General features: G+C 37.3%; 1 protein-coding gene across 2 annotated transcripts in view; it reads left to right on the plus strand.

Moving 5' to 3' along the window:
* Positions 1 to 17,393, plus strand: part of FGD4 (FYVE, RhoGEF and PH domain containing 4) — a 140,799-nt gene that overhangs the window by 68,077 nt on the left and 55,329 nt on the right. The window contains exons 2-3 of one of the 2 annotated variants that reach the window (XM_082665694.1): positions 8,711 to 8,863; positions 16,794 to 16,977. In XM_082665694.1, coding sequence (XP_082521820.1) covers positions 16,886 to 16,977 — 92 coding nt within the window. In that variant the 5' untranslated portion in view covers positions 8,711 to 8,863; positions 16,794 to 16,885. The remainder of the gene's footprint in view (positions 1 to 8,710; positions 8,864 to 16,793; positions 16,978 to 17,393) is intronic. The other variant, XM_082665695.1, reaches the window with a different exon arrangement.

Genomic DNA, 17,393 nt, shown 5'->3' on the forward strand with positions numbered 1-17,393 from the left:
GGAATTTATCCAAAATGACCTATTGGGAATCCCTGAACGTAGCAGAGGCACTGAAGCAAATGGCAGCTGCTAAGACAGTAAACCAGCGTGAGCAAGTGCTGGGTGGTAGTAAATCATAATTTAGGCAATGGTAAGGGCAAATATAAGCAGATAGGGCGGGCATAGAAGGAGGCAAAAGGTAGGGTTCTTAAGAGGCTGGAGGGAGGAGAGAGTAAAGATCTGGTCCCCTGATCCACTACCCTGGCATTGTACAGCATTGGGCATTATACAGCATTGCGTATTATACAAGTTGTAACAGTAATAGCAAGTAGTTATATAGCAATTACCGTGTGCCAGCTACTGCTCTAGTACTTTCACTAGAATTAATTAAATCATAATCCTCACAACAGCCTTATGAGAGGGGTACTGTTATGAATCCTATGAATTCTCATTTACAGATCAGGAAATTGAAGTAAGTCAATCAGCTATTAAACGGTGAAGCCAGGATTTGAATTTAGGCAAATTAGAGTTATATGACTGACATGCCCTGAAGAATGTTTATATTGCCCTAAGGATATATTTAGTGTATATAATTACTAGTACAACTGACCTGGAAACAGCCAAGTGTTGTGCTTCTGGGGATCAAGGAAAGCTGCCTAGGTGTGCATATGTGCAGCATCTGAACTGACTCCCCTCCCCCTGACATTTATTTATGTATTTATTTATTTATTTAGCTGTGTTGGGTCTTCGTTGTTGTGTGTGGGCTTTCTCTAGTTGTGGCGAACGGGGGCTACTCTTCATCACGGTGCATGGGCTTCTCACTGCAGTGGCTCCTCTTGTTGCAGAGCACAGGCTCTAGGCACTCAGGCTTTCAGTAGTTGTGGCTCACGGGCTCTAGAGTGCAGGTTCAGTAGTTGTGGCACGTGGGCTTAGTTGCTCCATGGCATGTGGGATCCTCCTGGACCAGGGATTGAACCTGTGTCCCCTGCATTGGCAGGTGGATTCTTAACCACTGCACCACCAGGGAAGTCCCTGAGCTGACTTTTTGATACAGATGATCATATTGGGGAAATCTAACACCAGTTAGCAGGCTCATATGCACATTAATATACTTAGAGATCTTTTATAGTATGTATGTTCATAGATTTCAAAACTTAAAACTGTTACGAACCTTAGGCTCTGGCAAAAAGTTTGATGACTTCAAAACAGCACTTACTTGATTACATGGATGGGCAGCTTCTCAGGGATATTTCTCATTGTCAGTACAGCAGTAATGCAGGTTCTTTTGATAAATCTAGGCCCCAGTTTCTTCCACTTGGTTATAAAAAAGAAGGAACCAAGAAATGGGTGTTATTATAAATTGGCATCAGTTTATCGGGTAAAGCACAGCAGGCTATGAACCTCTCCAACTCAGATGGTGTCAACTAGAACCGCCCTTTGCAAGCAGGCAGAAGGAGCAGCATGTAATTGATTGTGGTTTCTCTTTACTCCCACCTTCCCCTCTGGTCATGGCTGCAGGCATAGAGTAATATTTTGTGCTTTAAATGGCAAGAACTTTTCTGTAATCTTGACCAACATTCTTAGTTAACTATAGCCGAAAGGGGAATCTCCATTGGTGTATGGTTGGGGGTGGAAGAGCTGCCACCAGCTCCCTTCCCTGTGCAGGGGTATGCAGAGGAAGTTTGGTCTCTACCTAAAAATAACACCATGCCAAGGCACAGCAAAACACACTGACCAACCAGGCCCAACACCAACCCAGAAGGCATCGTGGAATGTGCACTTTCAACACTTTCTATGCGGGGACTCATGGCACCTAATGAATGGTCACTCTGAAAGTGGGGAGCAGGGATTCAGACCCCTAGAACCCATGGTTGAATTGTAGTGATATACATAGTCTGCTGTACATACATATATTAATACATAACAGGTACTATGGCTGTGGGCCTCATCTGTGAGCTCCTACTCAAAACTGGAATTTTGACAATCTTAGTGAGATGTGTTTCAGTTCATCTAATAGATTTTACCTTTGAAAGGATCAGTCGCAATAGCATTCTTCAGTCACAGTAGCATTCTTTAGAAATTTTACTATCCTTTTCACTACTTTTGAGTAGCAAAAATTTCAATAAAGTTATGGAGCATGTTTCAGGAAAATAAAATATTTCTAGTTTAAAAACAAATGACTTTTGTGTTTTTAGAGGCTGCATTTATCTTATCTCATTACATATGTTGTTGCATATACCTTAGATACAATAGTAACAGTTGCCTTTTTACATATTTTATTTTATCATACAGCAATGGGACCTTTAAAAATAATGAATATCTACAGTCACCTACCTTCAAGGCTTATTTTGAGTTCATATTACTTTTGAACTTCAAAGACCTAAAGCAATCTGCTTTTCCTGACAGTATAACTCTGTACTATACTATAATTTTAGGTAGCATCAGATGCTGAGTCTGAAACATTGGCAGCCATAGTGCATTTGAGTTAGTGACTCTAATAAATGTAAATAAAATTACAGATTATAATAAATAAAAGTATTTCAGTCAGTTGCTGGGATTTTTGGCTGCTAATTTTTTTTATCAAGACAAACATCTGGATAGTTCTACAATTCCAGATGTTTAGAAATCTGCTGGGTTGTGAGGAAGTTTACTTGGGTAAAGTTTTTTGTTGTTTTTTTTTTCCCCCACGATATTTAGAATTTGTGTATAAATAACCTAGAATGTTTAAAAATTTACCTAAGAATGGAAATGTTTGAAATTTTGTATAGATTAAGCTCTCAAACAGCTACATGTCTCCTTTATTGTTGGAATTTAGAAAGCACCTCTCATGAAATAGAAAATGAGAATGTAAGCAAATGAAGAGAAACTTTCCTGAAGTATCTAGAATTCATTTCTTCAACAGTTATTTACTGAGCCTCTACTTATGTGGCAGGTGGTATTCCTGAGATGTTCCCAGGGCTTACATTCTAACCAGGGGAGACAGACAATTAAGAAAATAAATAATGTAGTCTTTTAGAAGGTGATAAAGGCTATGGGGTGGGGGGCGGGAAACCCTGTGAGTAACAGTAATACTAGATGGAGTGGTCAGGGTAGCCCATGTTGACAAGATGCAATTTGAGCCAAGATGTGAGGAGAAAGCAGTTATCTGGGGGAAGAGCATTCCAGCAGAAAACAGCTAGACCAAAGGCTGTAAAGCATGCTTGGCCTGTTGGAGGAATAGCAGGGAACCAGTATGACTAGCACGGAGTGAGCAAGGGGGCAATACTAGGCAATGAGGTCAGTGGCAAGGGAACTAAGGTCAGATCATGTAGAGCCTGTCAGCCACTGTGAAGAGTTGAGTTGTTAAACTGTGAGTGAAATGTGGAGCCATGGAAGAATTTTAAGCACAGGAGGGACATGATCTGACTTGGGTTTTAAAAGGGGTCTCTGTGGCCTGTTTGAAAACACATACAGAGGACAAGCGTAGGCACAGGGAGACCAGGTGGAAGGTCTTGCTGTAATCCAGTCAAAGATTGTGGTAATTTAGGCCAGAATAGTAGCTGAGCAGGTGGTAGTGGTAGACGGTAGAGTCAACAGAATTTCTTGATGGATAGGCTGTAGAGTCTGAGAGAAAAGGAGAGGACTTTAGGACACTTCCAAGCTTTTTGTCCTAAGCACAGATGAGGTTGCCATTAACTGAGATGGAGAGGATGGTAAAGGCAGTTAATTTTGAGTGAGAGTTGGGAGACAAGGGTGTCAGATTTGGGTGTGAGTTAGTTCTTACACATACTAGTAGAGATGCTAAGTAGGCAATTGAATATATTAGTATTTCTTTTTGTTTTATTAAGCAAGGGATATGCTTTTTTACTTAAAATTTTTATGTTAAAAATGCATAATATAAAGTTTACCATCTTAACTTTTTTTTTTTTTTTTTTTTTTTGCGGTACACGGGCCTCTCACTGTTGTGGCCTCTCCCATTGCGGAGCACAGGCTCCGGATGCGCAGGCTCAGCGGCCATGGCTCACGGGCCCAGCCACTCCGCGGTATGTGGGATCCTCCCGGACTGGGGCACGAGCCCGCGTCCCCTGCATCGGCAGGCGGACTCTCAACCACTGCACCACCAGGGAAGCCCGATTTTTCTCTTTTTTATATAAATAATTAATAAGTACATTTTCATTACAAAAGATTTAAATGATATTGCTGTATAGACAGCAAAACATAAAAGTTCTCATTCATTCTCTCACCCTACCCCTGTCCCCTTGCCATATTACCTTACATTCATTTCAGTACAGTTATACACGTTTGTATGTATGTTATTTCTTTTTTTAAAGTGGGATCATATTGTACATATTTTTCTAGTTTTTTGTCTTTTATTTAATAATATCTTGGAAATCTTCCCAGTCTTATTTTTGTTTTTCTGTTTTTCACAGCTGCATATGTTGCATTGACTGTCCATATGCATATACTTTTACACACACAAGATTGTTTCTGTAGATTAGATTCCTAGAATTAGATTTTCTAGGTCCAAGGAAATTTCTTAAACTGTCCATCATATTTTCTTCTTAAGATCCTTTGTGGTTTGCTTATTATTTGGCAGGGTGGAGTGGACGTGGGTATGGATTTTATTATTGAGGTCTTGAAGTTTGGGAAACTGAAGTCGTTTTCTGAAATAAATTTCCTTGCTCAGGATTTATTCCTCATTGAAAAATGAGTTGTGAACCATGAGTTTTATAATTTTAATTGCTTTTTTAAAAGTGCAATTGATCTCTTAATCCAGGCATTTTGAATAGCACATGGGAGATATGACCCATATCCAGAACTGTGGGACAGGTGGGGAAACTTTGAAGGGATGATAGGAGAAGACTGTTGAAAAATGTCTTATAAATAGAATATTTTCCAGTGTAGAAACTTGTCAGACATCATCTTACTCAGTGACCAAGGTTAATACCACATGATAATCATGTTGGTATCATGCAGTGATGTAATGCAGTGAGATGGGTACATCACCTCTGTGATGTTCTTCCCCCAAACCTGTAAACCCAGTCTAATCATGAGAAAACATCAGAGAAACCCAGTTTGAGGGACATTCTACAAAATACTTACCAGTACTCTTCAAAACTGCCAGGGTCATGAAAGACAAGCAAAGACTCAGTAACTCTCACAGATTGGAGAACTAAATGCAACATGATATCTTGGTTTGGATCCTGTGACAGAAAAAGAATGTTAGTGAAAAAAATGGTGAAATCTGAATGAAATCTGTGGCCTAGTATTGTACCAATATTAAATTTTTAGTTTTGATAACATACTGTAGTTACATAAGATGCTAACCTAAGAGCCTGGGCACAACTCTTCTGTAAATCTAAGATTATTTCAAAATATTGTTAGTTTTTTTTTTTTCTTTTTTAAGTATCACTTTTCTTCTGGACAATATACACCTAGGAAGATTGTTTCTCTTAGAAAACTACTCTGTGCTCTTAAATCAAGAGATCCTCTTGTCCTGAGGGGTGGAGTCCATGGAGATCTTCTGGGCTAGAGACTTGGTGCAGTTGGGAGAGATATTATGGTTGGGTGAGGCACTATAGACATGGTCATAAAGATGTGATCTGAGGTCATGGATACCATGACAAGAGATCAGGCCTGAAGAATCAAGAAGTGAACGGACTTTGCTTTGGAGTAAATCCAACCTTAATTTGTGAAAGAGCCATTCAAGAATAAGTTGGCAAAACCCAACACAAAATGTTGCAAATAGAAGACAAAGTTACCCTAACCAGTCAGAGAGATTATCTGCCACTCACAAGTACTATGCAAAAGACACATAAATGAAAGTTAAGCCATAGTGGGAACCTCTCCAGTTGGAACAGGGAGGTTTATGCAGTCAAAGATGAGGCTGGATTAACTGAGAATATCTGAGGATACCCTGCAGTTACATCTGTTTAGGCAGTTCTTACAGGAGATATGACCCAGCAAGCATAAGACAGAGGAATGCAAAATGGTTAAGACCAGTACCTAAATAGATTACCAATCCTCAAGAAGAGACAGTAAATAGGACCCCTCTCCCTGTGCTAACATAATGTAACTGGTTGTATCTGTGTCCAGAGATACGTGTTTAATCACTCATACTGGTTCTTGGTAAATTGGAATCTGAAAGCCTCTATAATATAAAATTTCTTGAATAGGTAGACCATCTGGTTACAATTTTGGTTTCAAGTCCCTGTTATGCAACTGGTACCCAAATAAGGACTGTCTCCAAATGTGAATAGGCTGAGTCAGTCATAAACAAGCAAAAAGAAGTATTCCTCTGTGTTGCTAATATCCAGGATGTTAAAAGATGATTTAATGAAATGGTGCTGCCTAATTTTAGTCAAACTTTCTTTACCATTATATGTTTGACCTAGACCATGGTCAGCAAACTTTTCCTGTAAAGGACCAGTTAGTAAATAATAGTAAAGATTTTGGGCTTTGCATGGTCTCTGTTGCATATTTGTCTTTGCTTTTTTTTTTTTTAACAACCTTTTAAGAATGTGTTTTCTGTGTCTTTCACCATATTTTCATACCTTGTGATAATGGCTGAAGTTTGGAGATGGGTTTTAAATAATGATCTGAAATGAAGTTTCTGGCTGTGGATTTATTATCACTGGCAAAAGATATGTAATCATGACTTTAATGGATTCAAAAGAAAATAGATGTGTACTTGATCTCCTACTGCAGGCGTTTCATCACATTCATCTGAGATGTTATCTAATAAATATGATCTTGTAAACCCATCAGATCCTGCAAGCTTGCTATCCAGAAATTAAGTACCTAGTTTTCAATTAAAAATTATTATTTATTCAAGACATGTTTTGTTTCTAAATAGGTTAATTATTAAAGTAGTTTCATCGTTTAATATGTTACAGTGGTGATCTATTTTTTAAAGATTCAGTTTAATTTGTTTTCTCATTTACTCCTTAGCTGCCTCCTTTTATAGTTTTGTTGCTGTAATCATCTCTAAAGCTGCATTCTTGCTTTCACAGTGTCTCATTTTACTGTCAAGTTACAGTTTCTGCCTCTGATTTGTAGTTGGGCTGTGGCTTTTCACTGTTTCTGCCCCAAGGCCATCCTTCACTAGACCCCAGCAGGTGGCCTTTCAGATACTAAGCCATTCTTGGGATCATTGTGGAACAAACATCCTAATGCCCCTAAAAGGCTAAGTGGTTGGATGGTACACTGTGGATTTTAGGAATATGCTTTGCCTACTTCATGTGGTTTTTCTAAGAAGGTAGATAGGATCACACATTCAAAGACTTTTATTTCTTCTGTTTATAATTTTTATTTCTTCTGTTTATAATTTCTTCTGTTTATAATTTATAATATGCTGTCAAATGTTCCTTAAATCTTGCATTCAAGGCCTTTATTTGGCTAAACAATGCTTTATTTAGTTGGCAGCCCATTTTAGCAGAAGGGTGTCTGATGAAACTCATTTAATGTGTTTTAGCATTGGGTCTCTAATAACTTCTCAGACAATACTTGGAACTATTAATATCTTCTAAAATTTGTTTTACCTAGATATATTTTAAGGGGAGAACAGAAAATAAAGCAGTATTGTAGTTTTTAATCAATATTACCCAATCAATTGAAGTAAAAGGGAATTTTTTTACTCAACAAAAAGTTGATTGGGTTTTATTAGCTTTTCTTGTTTTGAATAATTATTAACGCCTTTTATCTCTAATAGTTCTCATTTTAAATATTTGGATTCTGTAAAAATGTAACTGTTTCTTAGTCAAATGATAGTTTCTTAAATGGCATACTTTTATTTAACAATAGTGAATTTCCTGGTAGAAATTTTATTTTCTCCTAAACAGGGTCTAATCTGTTGTTAATATCACCATGTCAACTAGAAGAAAGGAAAATTTAGCATGCGTTTAAAGAGAAAACACTGGCTTATGATTTCTTTTAAAAGTCTCTGAAATTCAGTATTTAACTTCTTGTATCAGAAATTGAACTAAGAATTGATCTGTTCTCCATCTATGCTTCATGATGTATTTCAGTTTTTTAAAGCACTGCAGTGTTTCAAAGATTTTTGAGTTGTAACTAAATATGAATATTATCTACATACTCTCGTCATTCTTTTTTTTTTTTTTTTGAAAACATGGGTATTAATAATACGTTGATTTGGAGTCTGAGTAAGCTAGTGAAAGAGGGTCATGGTGTGTGTGTGTGTGTGTGTGTGTGTGTGTGTGTGTGATTTCTTCATTTTTAATCAAACCATTCTTCTAGAGTCTTTAGGTCAGCTGTCATGTTCATGCTTTCCTGCTTTGTTCTTTTGAACCACTCAATGACTGGTGACTGACTGGATGCTGGAAAGGAACGCTTTTAACAGATTAGTGCTGGGGCCCTCTGGTCCTCTCCTTCACCTGCATCATAGCAGCTGCATTCTGCCCTTTCCATGGCCCTGCAAGGAAAGGGGCGGGGGGGGGGGGGCGCGGGGGGGGGAGAGAGAGAGAGGAGAGGGAGACAGAGAGAGAGAGTGTGTGTGTGTGTAGTAGTCAGCAGTCTCTGTCAGCGTGTATTATAAGGTTTCTCAAGCACGTGGAATGAGATCTTTCTCAGGAAAACTCTTTGTCAAGGCCAGCACACGTGGGAAAATTATTTCAATGCATACTCTTGTAACTGTGACTGTTTTTGTTTTATGGGGTCAGAAGAAATTAAGTCCCGAGATGTAGTTATGTTCCACCTCTGCATTTACCTGTTCTTTCTTTTTGAACTCTCCCAGGCAGCAGTACCTGTCCAAAGATCACTATAGTTTCACCTTGCTTGAAAAGCAGCACAACCACACTGATTGATCAGAATGTATCTGATGAAGAGGCTCAGGGAATAAATGGGAAAACTCCAGCAAAACACTCAGCTGCAAGTCCAAAGCCACAAGGTATGCTGATTGGGTTTTTTTGATCAGGTTGCATGCTTTCTTCATTGATGAAGGCAACACAGAAGAATGATGATCACTAAGAAAGAGTTTTAAGCTCTAAATGGGAGGAACTGGGTGCATTTATTTTTTCAGGAGAAAAGTCAGTCTGTGAACCTACTCAGGCGGGGTTTCTACTCCTAAAACACCTTATATATTTCTCTATTATGGTTCTTTTCATGTTACATAAATTGTTTACATGTCCCCTTATTGGAAATGTGATCTCTTCATGCATTATGCGTGACATAGTACAAGAGCCTAACGTACTGTTTGCATAATAAATATGTAACAAATTAACGTGTGTGTCGGAAAGTCATCATGACTTGATAGATGTCAGAGGGTCTGTGAAACAGATTGTTCTAAAACAGTGCTTTAATATACTTAGCAAGAATGTGATTTTGCAATATTAAGGAACTGGGGCTTTTCAGGCTTCCTAGTAAAGTCATCCACAGAAATTAAAAGAGTCCCTCTATCCAGGAGTTGAGCATCCAACAAGGGGAAAAATTATATGGTGGAAATCTCTGAATGCTTTGTTCAGTGACCACTTTCTTTTACAAATAAATTTCTAGTAAACTGTGTATTAACTTTAAGAAGCACAGAATTATAATTTTGATGATTGAGAGCAAGGCCTTTTGAAGTGTAACAAACACAAAACTATGCTACACTGTGGCTTAATGTGTAGTTTCTTTCTAATATATTTTCATTTATATCAAATGCTGAACATTCAGCCAAGAAACAATACTAGACATTTTCAGAATCACTATACTTTGGAAAAATCAATTTTTATTTGGATTATTTTGTATTTACTTTGGTCTCTTTCTTGTTCTTATGTTTTAAGAATTTCTGAAAGAGATCTTTAATGGGGGTAAAATGGAGTCTTCCAGGTTATGGGATATTTTTCTTTTTGTTCTCACTGCTAGCTCTATTGGTGGTGGTATGGGATATGGCTATCAAACAAGGTCAGATAATTGGAGATTCAAATGACTAGCTCATTCATGAGTTTATAACCTTAATCTTTGGCCATATTCCTTATAACATTGTGAATATGAAGATAGAAATTTTTCTGATCATGATTTAAGCCATTTTATTTGCATAATACAAAATTCCATATTGCTCATTAGACCTGAGCTGACCTCAAATAAGGTAAAAAATATATATAAGAAATAAATACAGTTCAATTTTATGTAATTGCCCAGATCAAAAGCATGAATTTCATTATTTATAAAGACTGTTTTGGAAAGGTGCATTGCATTACTTCATTGTTTTTTTAGTTCATTGAGATAAATTCTAGCAGTGTCCTTTCTGAGCTGCCATGTGCCAAATAATCCCATTCTTTAGGGGAGAAAACACTGACCTTGCTTCTTGCTGTTTGTAGTTATATTGAAGTCAATGTATTGCTATTTAAATATATATAATTACTTCCTATCTTGAATATGGGTTTATATATATAATTTTACATAACAACAGAGTATTTCCAGATAGTAAATAAACTATATAGAGTACTTTATACTTCTTTTTCAAAATATCTCACTCATTGTTTGGCCCTTCCCTGGCCTCCCTAGCTAAAATTTTAACCCCACCATCACCCCTTAAATCTCATATTTGATCATCCCTGCTTTGGTTTTTCTCATTCATTACAGATTGGTCTAGTATATATGTAACTCATCCATGTTGGTTATTTTTTCTGCCTTTTACACTACTACATCCCCTGTGCCTAGCACACAGCATAGCAGGCCTTCAGTAATACTTACTGAATGAATCCTGCTCCATCATCATGTCTCTTTTAGTTTCGGCTGTTCTTTGTTTAAAACTTAGACTGTGTGCCATAAAGAGAGCAGTATCCTGAAATGAGGCTACATCTTGGTTTTGTCAGATCAGCTGCCGAATAGATTGAGCACTACTTATTGCTGACAGATAGTATTTCCCACCCTCTAGTAGAGAGAAGCTACTTTTAATTTCTCCAAATCCTTAGGACCATTTTGGTGACTGAGACTGAGAAATGAAGGGGATGCTAGCGGAGACTTCCTGCTCAGAGTTCGGGATTATCACACTGACACCCTTCTGCCCACTTCCTTGCAACTCCCTTATAAGTTATGCATGATGAGGCTGTTGAGGCTTCAAGATCCATTATGGAATTTTCATTCAGTTGAAGACTGTTATTCGAGATCAGTAGTTCTCAGCTGGAGATAATTTTGCAGGCCTGTTGCACCCCTCTTGACCCCATGAGTATTACTTGGAGGCTTTTTTGCTTGCGACAACATTTGGGAGTTGCTACTGGCATTTGGTGGGTAGAGGCTAGGGATGCTGCTCAACATCCTACAGTGCACAGACCAGCCTTTTCCACTGCCCTAACAAAGAATTACCTGACCCGAAATGTCAGTACTTTGAGGAACTCTGATCTAGATCCTAAAATGGCTCATACTTGAATCTTATTTATGTGTTTGCTTCTCATGTGGAGTGCTGATAATATCATGGTTACAATTTATTTTGGTGATGTTTAAAAGGAGAGAACTGACTTATTAGTGGTGATTATGTAGTAATGTGTCTGGAACAACATCAAGTTTATGTTTTTGTGTTTATTAATTACCAATAAGTAAATAACTCTTGAGGGTTTAGATAGTGGCTATAGTCAATAATACTGTATTATATAATTGAAACTTCTTAGCAATTAAAGATAGTTGTACTTTTTCTCTTAGGAGCTTTGATCCACAACATTCTCCATAGTTAATTATTTTGATAAAGTCCACATAGTGTCACTTCTCAATCATTAAGCCTTAATGTTTAAAAAATTTTCATCAACTTTGAAAGCCACATTATTGTTCAAAGAATTTAAGTAAATACACTCAATTTACTCAACTTAGTAATTCATTTCATCTGCTTCTAAAGTAAAGCATTCTATGTGTAATGTTTCATTCTTAAAGTATAATATGTTACAAATGGTAGTCCCCAAACTTAAACTGGTGTAAAGAAAAAAAGTGTTACTGCCATTCCAATTCTACAGGAATCAAGCTAATAACCCACCGACTGCACACCCTGAGGGGAATTCAGGATGGAGAAAAACAGGAAGCATTCTTTGCTTGGATATACCATACCCTAGAAAGTTAAGATACCTATCTAAGGAAAAATTTCAATGACCCCAGATTCTTGAATCTTCCCTACATAGAAGAGCACTAAAATCATTAACATGAGATGTCTGTCTATTCTTTGTGATGAGCAGTAATCATTCTGTGCTTGATTACATGTTTTTCCCGGCAAAAAAAAGTTCATATATATCTTGGTTCTTCCCTTACCTCTTTGGAGCAGTTCTTCAGGGCTGAGAGGCTGTCTCCCTGGCTTGAGTCCTTAGTAAGGTCCCTGAATAAAACTTAATTTATAACTTTTCCTTATGCATTTTTCTTTCAGTAGACAGTGGCAATTAGTTTCTTTTTCATTCTCAATAATTATTTTGCATACTTGGAAATTTCTGAATAATTAAATTTTTTGGTTTATTTACTATCCGTAAAATTGGCTATAGTAGAACCCATTTTATTTATAGTCATCTAGATATCTCAAACTTAGCATGTCCTTGACTAGACTACAGATCTCTCCAAAAATTGCTTTACCTATTGTGTCAGTTGATGACAGTTCCATCCTGCCAGTTGGGCAGGCCAAATGTCTGAGTCATTCTTGATTCTTCTTTCTTTCTCTCAAACCTCACGTTTAATCTCTCAGGAAAACTACTTTTTTTTTTTTTTCCAGGAAAACTAATTTAAAAATATATCTGGAATCTATTTCTCACTGCCTCATTTTAAACACCATTATATAGTAACCTCATAATGAAACCAAGCAAGACCCTGTGGGGCTCCTGGGCACTGAAGCCTTTCTGTCCCCCATTTCTTGACTCCAGCCTTCATGACCTTCTCTGCGTTCCAAAGGACAGATTCCAACCGTTGCTAATCCTTTGCTAATCCGGGAAGGGAAGGGATGCAAAGACAAGGGAGAGGCAGCCAAGAAACAACAGTGCAGCCTTGGGGAAAAGTCCTGGTTCCACCTCAAGGGATACACAGAACTATGTCTTTAAGCTTTTTTAGATGTCAGCTTTCTTCATACCAGAGAATTCCAACTGAGCCTGCATTAAAGGAACCAGAGAAACTCATCAAGATTACCTGAGACCAGATTAGAGGAGTGCAGGCCCTGCACACACCCTAATCTTATCAGCAATCCCACCCTTGACGCATTGCTATAAAACTCCTCGTCAAATCCTCCTAGGTTGGGACACAGCTTTTTGGGGCAGGTGCCCTCTGTGCCCCCTTTGCCCAGCAAAGCAATAAAGCGATTCTTTTATACTTCACCCAAAACTCTGTCTCTGAGATTCAATGCGGCACCAGTGCACAGAAGCCGAGCTTTCAGCATCACTAACCCTTCTCCCTGTTCCTACCCTGATCCTACCCTACTTCCCTACATTCTGTACCTAGCAGCCAGTGTGGTCCTGTTGGAATTTAAGCTATATCATATCATCCCTCAGCTCAGAACTCTACAGGAATTTAAATCCTTACAGCACTCCACAGGTTCTGCCTTCTCAGGCCCTCCCTCTGACCTCAATACCTGCTCTGCCTGTTCCTTTGGCTCCAGTCACATTGCCCTGCACTAGTCTCTAGCTTTCACTCCACCTGGTAGAATGCTCTTCCCCAAATAATTCCCTCAACTTCTTTAAGTCTTTGTTCAAATCTGAATTTCTCAAAGAGGCCCACTCTGAACACCCTACTTAATACTGCAGTATGCCCTTTTCCCCCACTCCCTACCCGCCAGATCCCCTGTGTTGTTCTTTTAGCCCCTCCCCTTTCCTCTTAGCATTTACTACCTTCTGATACATGGTTTACTTATTATTTTTTTTGTTTCTTATCTTTCCCTTTGTTCATTGATATGGTCAAGTGCACAGAACTTAATAGGTATTCAATAAATATTTGTTGGGATCAAAAAAAAACTTTTAAAAAATTAAAAACCCTATGTAGATATGTAAGAATTTCTCTATGATATATATTTTGGAAATATATATATATGCGTGTAAGTTTGTGTGTGTGTGTATATATATATATATATGGAGAGAGAGAGAGAGAGAGAGAGAAGGGAGGGAGGGAGAGATCTTAGCTGTTGTATTAATTTATAATCCCTCTCAAAATGTATTAGTTCACATTTCTTCACAGCCTCAGTGACATTTGGTATTGTCAGATTTTGAAATTTTGGTTAATCTGATGGGGCTGAAGTGGTATTGTGGATTTAATTTGCATTTCTCTGATTATTGGTTAGATTGAACACTTTTTTCTGTTTACATTCTTTGGACTGCAGGGGGAAGAAGTAGTAAGTAGAGTTTCAGACATAATGAACCAGAGGTGCTGATAGGACACCTAGGAGATGTCCAGAGAGCATTTGGAAATGTTGACCTCCATAGTGTAAAAGAAAAATCAAAAATGATGAGAGTAAGAGAAAAGAATCATTTTCACTTGTCAGTTATGTCTTTTCATCAGAGTATGCATTGTTTTCCTCTAAGACAGTGTTTCTGACACTTTAGCCATTCATGACCCTCTTGGGATTTTTGTCATATACCATGTAGCATTTGTGCTCTTTTATTTAAAATGTATCATAAACCAGTGAATATACACATTTGGATTGTCTCTCTTGCTGAAATAGATGCCTCCTCTGTGCCTCTAAATTAACTGTGTACCTCATGCTCTGCTTTATCAACATCTTTAAACTGTCTCCCCATTAGAATATGAGCTCCTTGATGACACATTAGTTTCTTCATGTAGTCCACAAATTTGCCAAGCTCTGTGCAGGTAGTTACTGTGAATATAGTTATGATCAAAACAAACATATTCCTTACCCTAACAGGACTCCAGACTTGTGGAAAGCTTTATATCTATAATGTATTTAATATTTTATTGCTGATCTATTATTTAGTGCTGCTTATTACTACTTAATAATTATATAATAATTTATTATAAGCACTTTAGAGAAAAAGTACACAGTGCTATGATGCAGTTTAAAAGAGGCATAATTGAGATGGGAAAAGTCGGTGGAGTCATCTCTGAGAAACTGACTGGCTGATACATATCATTTTATTTGCATCTTGCAAGTATCAAAGAAGGAATGTTCACTGAGTAAACTCTAGATGGAAGAGTTATTTTATAACAATCTTTACACACAGAATGATAAAGAACACATTCACTTCTTTGAATATTCTAGTTAGGAAATTGAAATTATTCCTAATATTAAAACTATTTGGGGGGGGTGGAATATTGTCCTGGTTTACTATTTGGTATATATTTGTTCTACACAGGAACTTTTTCCTTAAAATGAACAAATGTCACACTTGTGTAAGCCTCTTCCTTTCCAATGGATACTATACTAACCATCCCACCCCCACCCCCAAGTACGTCTTGGAAAATAGTATCATTTTCATAAAAAGAAGCATTTCATTTTTTCACTGGAATTTTCTTCTGGTTTGTGTTGACAGGGAAAGAGGTAAATTGTTATACCTGTAGCTCATTGTGTTTATATATATATATATATATATATATATATATATATATATATATATACACACACACACACACGTATATATGTGTGTGTGTATATGTTTTTTTCTCCCTTCTCTGTAAGAATTGATAACTGGCACAGAAATGATGAAATCTGGGCCAGTGAGCATCAGGCAGCTGTCAGCTAGCTAAGTTCATAAAGGAGATGAGATTACTGAAAACCAGGGTAAACAGCTCTGGGAAAATGGGGCATGTAATTAGAAGAAGACATGATTCCCCACCCTTTTTCCAGAATTTAGGAAAAGGGTTTAAAAAAGAAAAAAGGAGATGATTCTATTTGATTTGTTAAAACATGTATAGTTATATATTCTTTTACCCAGAATGTTAATTGAAGAGAAAAATGATACTGTGTTGGTTTTCAAAATTGAAGTAATTCCTGTACTGATTAAACATTTGTGACATATTATATTTTCTCATCTACAGAATTTCTCATCTGTTAGGGAAAACCTGTAGATTTTAGTATTTTGGAAATGATCTGTTACTATTCTATTAATTGAGTGGAGGACTTATTAGTAACCAAATGATTTGTGGTATATTAATGCTAGGCAACTATTAATGTAGCAGACAATAGTAATAGAACTTCTATAACCACCTTTTGCAGATGTATTATGAGGAGCAGTGCTAATAATGGAAGGAGCTAGAGTCTGGGTGCCAGTTATGAAATATGATCAACCTTGTTACGCCAGGCCAATCACTTAAGCTCTCTAAGACTTCATAGACATAGGAGGCAAATAATGATCTACCTCAGAGGACTGTAAAGAAAAAATTTCATCTAAGGTCAAATGAGATAAGGTGCTTTTAACTGGGAAGATGCTCTAAGTAGTGCAATATTATATTACTGTTGTTCGTTGGGTTTTTTATTGGCTTTTATGTCTAACCTACTAGCTCTGGTTTCTGGTGTATCTGTTATCACCCTGTTATTAGAAAATCTGTTTTATAGCAAGCAATGTATGTCTAGGAATTAGTTTCAAATTTAGTGCTTTCCTTTCTCTGTGTAGATAAATAACTGCTATGTTATCTCTAATAGAGTTTGGAATGTCATAGCCATATGTAGATCCATAGATGTTTAATAAAGCCATATTTAAAGTCACTTAAAATTAAAAGAACCACTTGAATCTTGGAGATGGGATTTCTACAGGACACAGAGTAAATATCCAAGATAGATAAAGGTCTCTTGGTTAAGGTTCAGTACAAATTTGACAGACCCCTTTACAAAAGGTTGGTAATGGTAAAGATTTTTACACTCAGGACACCAGAATTCTTTTGTTAAGGAACAAATATCAGTGAAATACTGAATTCTATTAATTCTTTTTCTACAGTGCCTCCAAAGCCACTACACCTGCAGAATTCACCTTCGTCCAATATACACCAAACCCCCAGGCATAAAGCTTTATCTAGTGCAAAACCAAGGATGGAGGAAGTTAAACCTGCCTCTGCTTCTTGTGTCTCAAAAGAAAAACCCAGTAAGATATCAGATCTCATCAGTCGCTTTGAAGGAGGCAGGTAAGAGCTAACTTACAATGGGAGAAGGCAGGGGGGAGAAGAAAGCTGGTTTTTTAAAAAGTATGATAGTTACAGATTTTAAAATAAAAAATAGAGTATTTTATTCCATTAGGTTTGGTAGGCCTTTAGAAAGAGTGAATTTTTAAAATGCTAATCTTGCCCTAATATGAATTCTCATTCATATTATATTATATTATATTATATATTACCTGTGTGCAGTGCTCTGTGCCCCAGCCTTCTCATCACATTGTGTGCTGTGTAGATCTCATTTCCTGCGTATCTGCGTATATCACTCTGTGTATTGTTACTCCTTGGGGTCATTCCATTGGTCACTAGATAATCTGGGTTGGAAACGCAGGAAGTTGTCTCTGTTTCTTTGCTTCTCACTTCATATGCTTGAATTTAACTCCTGTGGG

The sequence above is a fragment of the Grampus griseus genome (assembly GCF_964374135.1).
Source record: "Grampus griseus genome assembly, chromosome: 11".
In the NCBI taxonomy this organism is placed as follows: domain Eukaryota; kingdom Metazoa; phylum Chordata; class Mammalia; order Artiodactyla; family Delphinidae; genus Grampus; species Grampus griseus.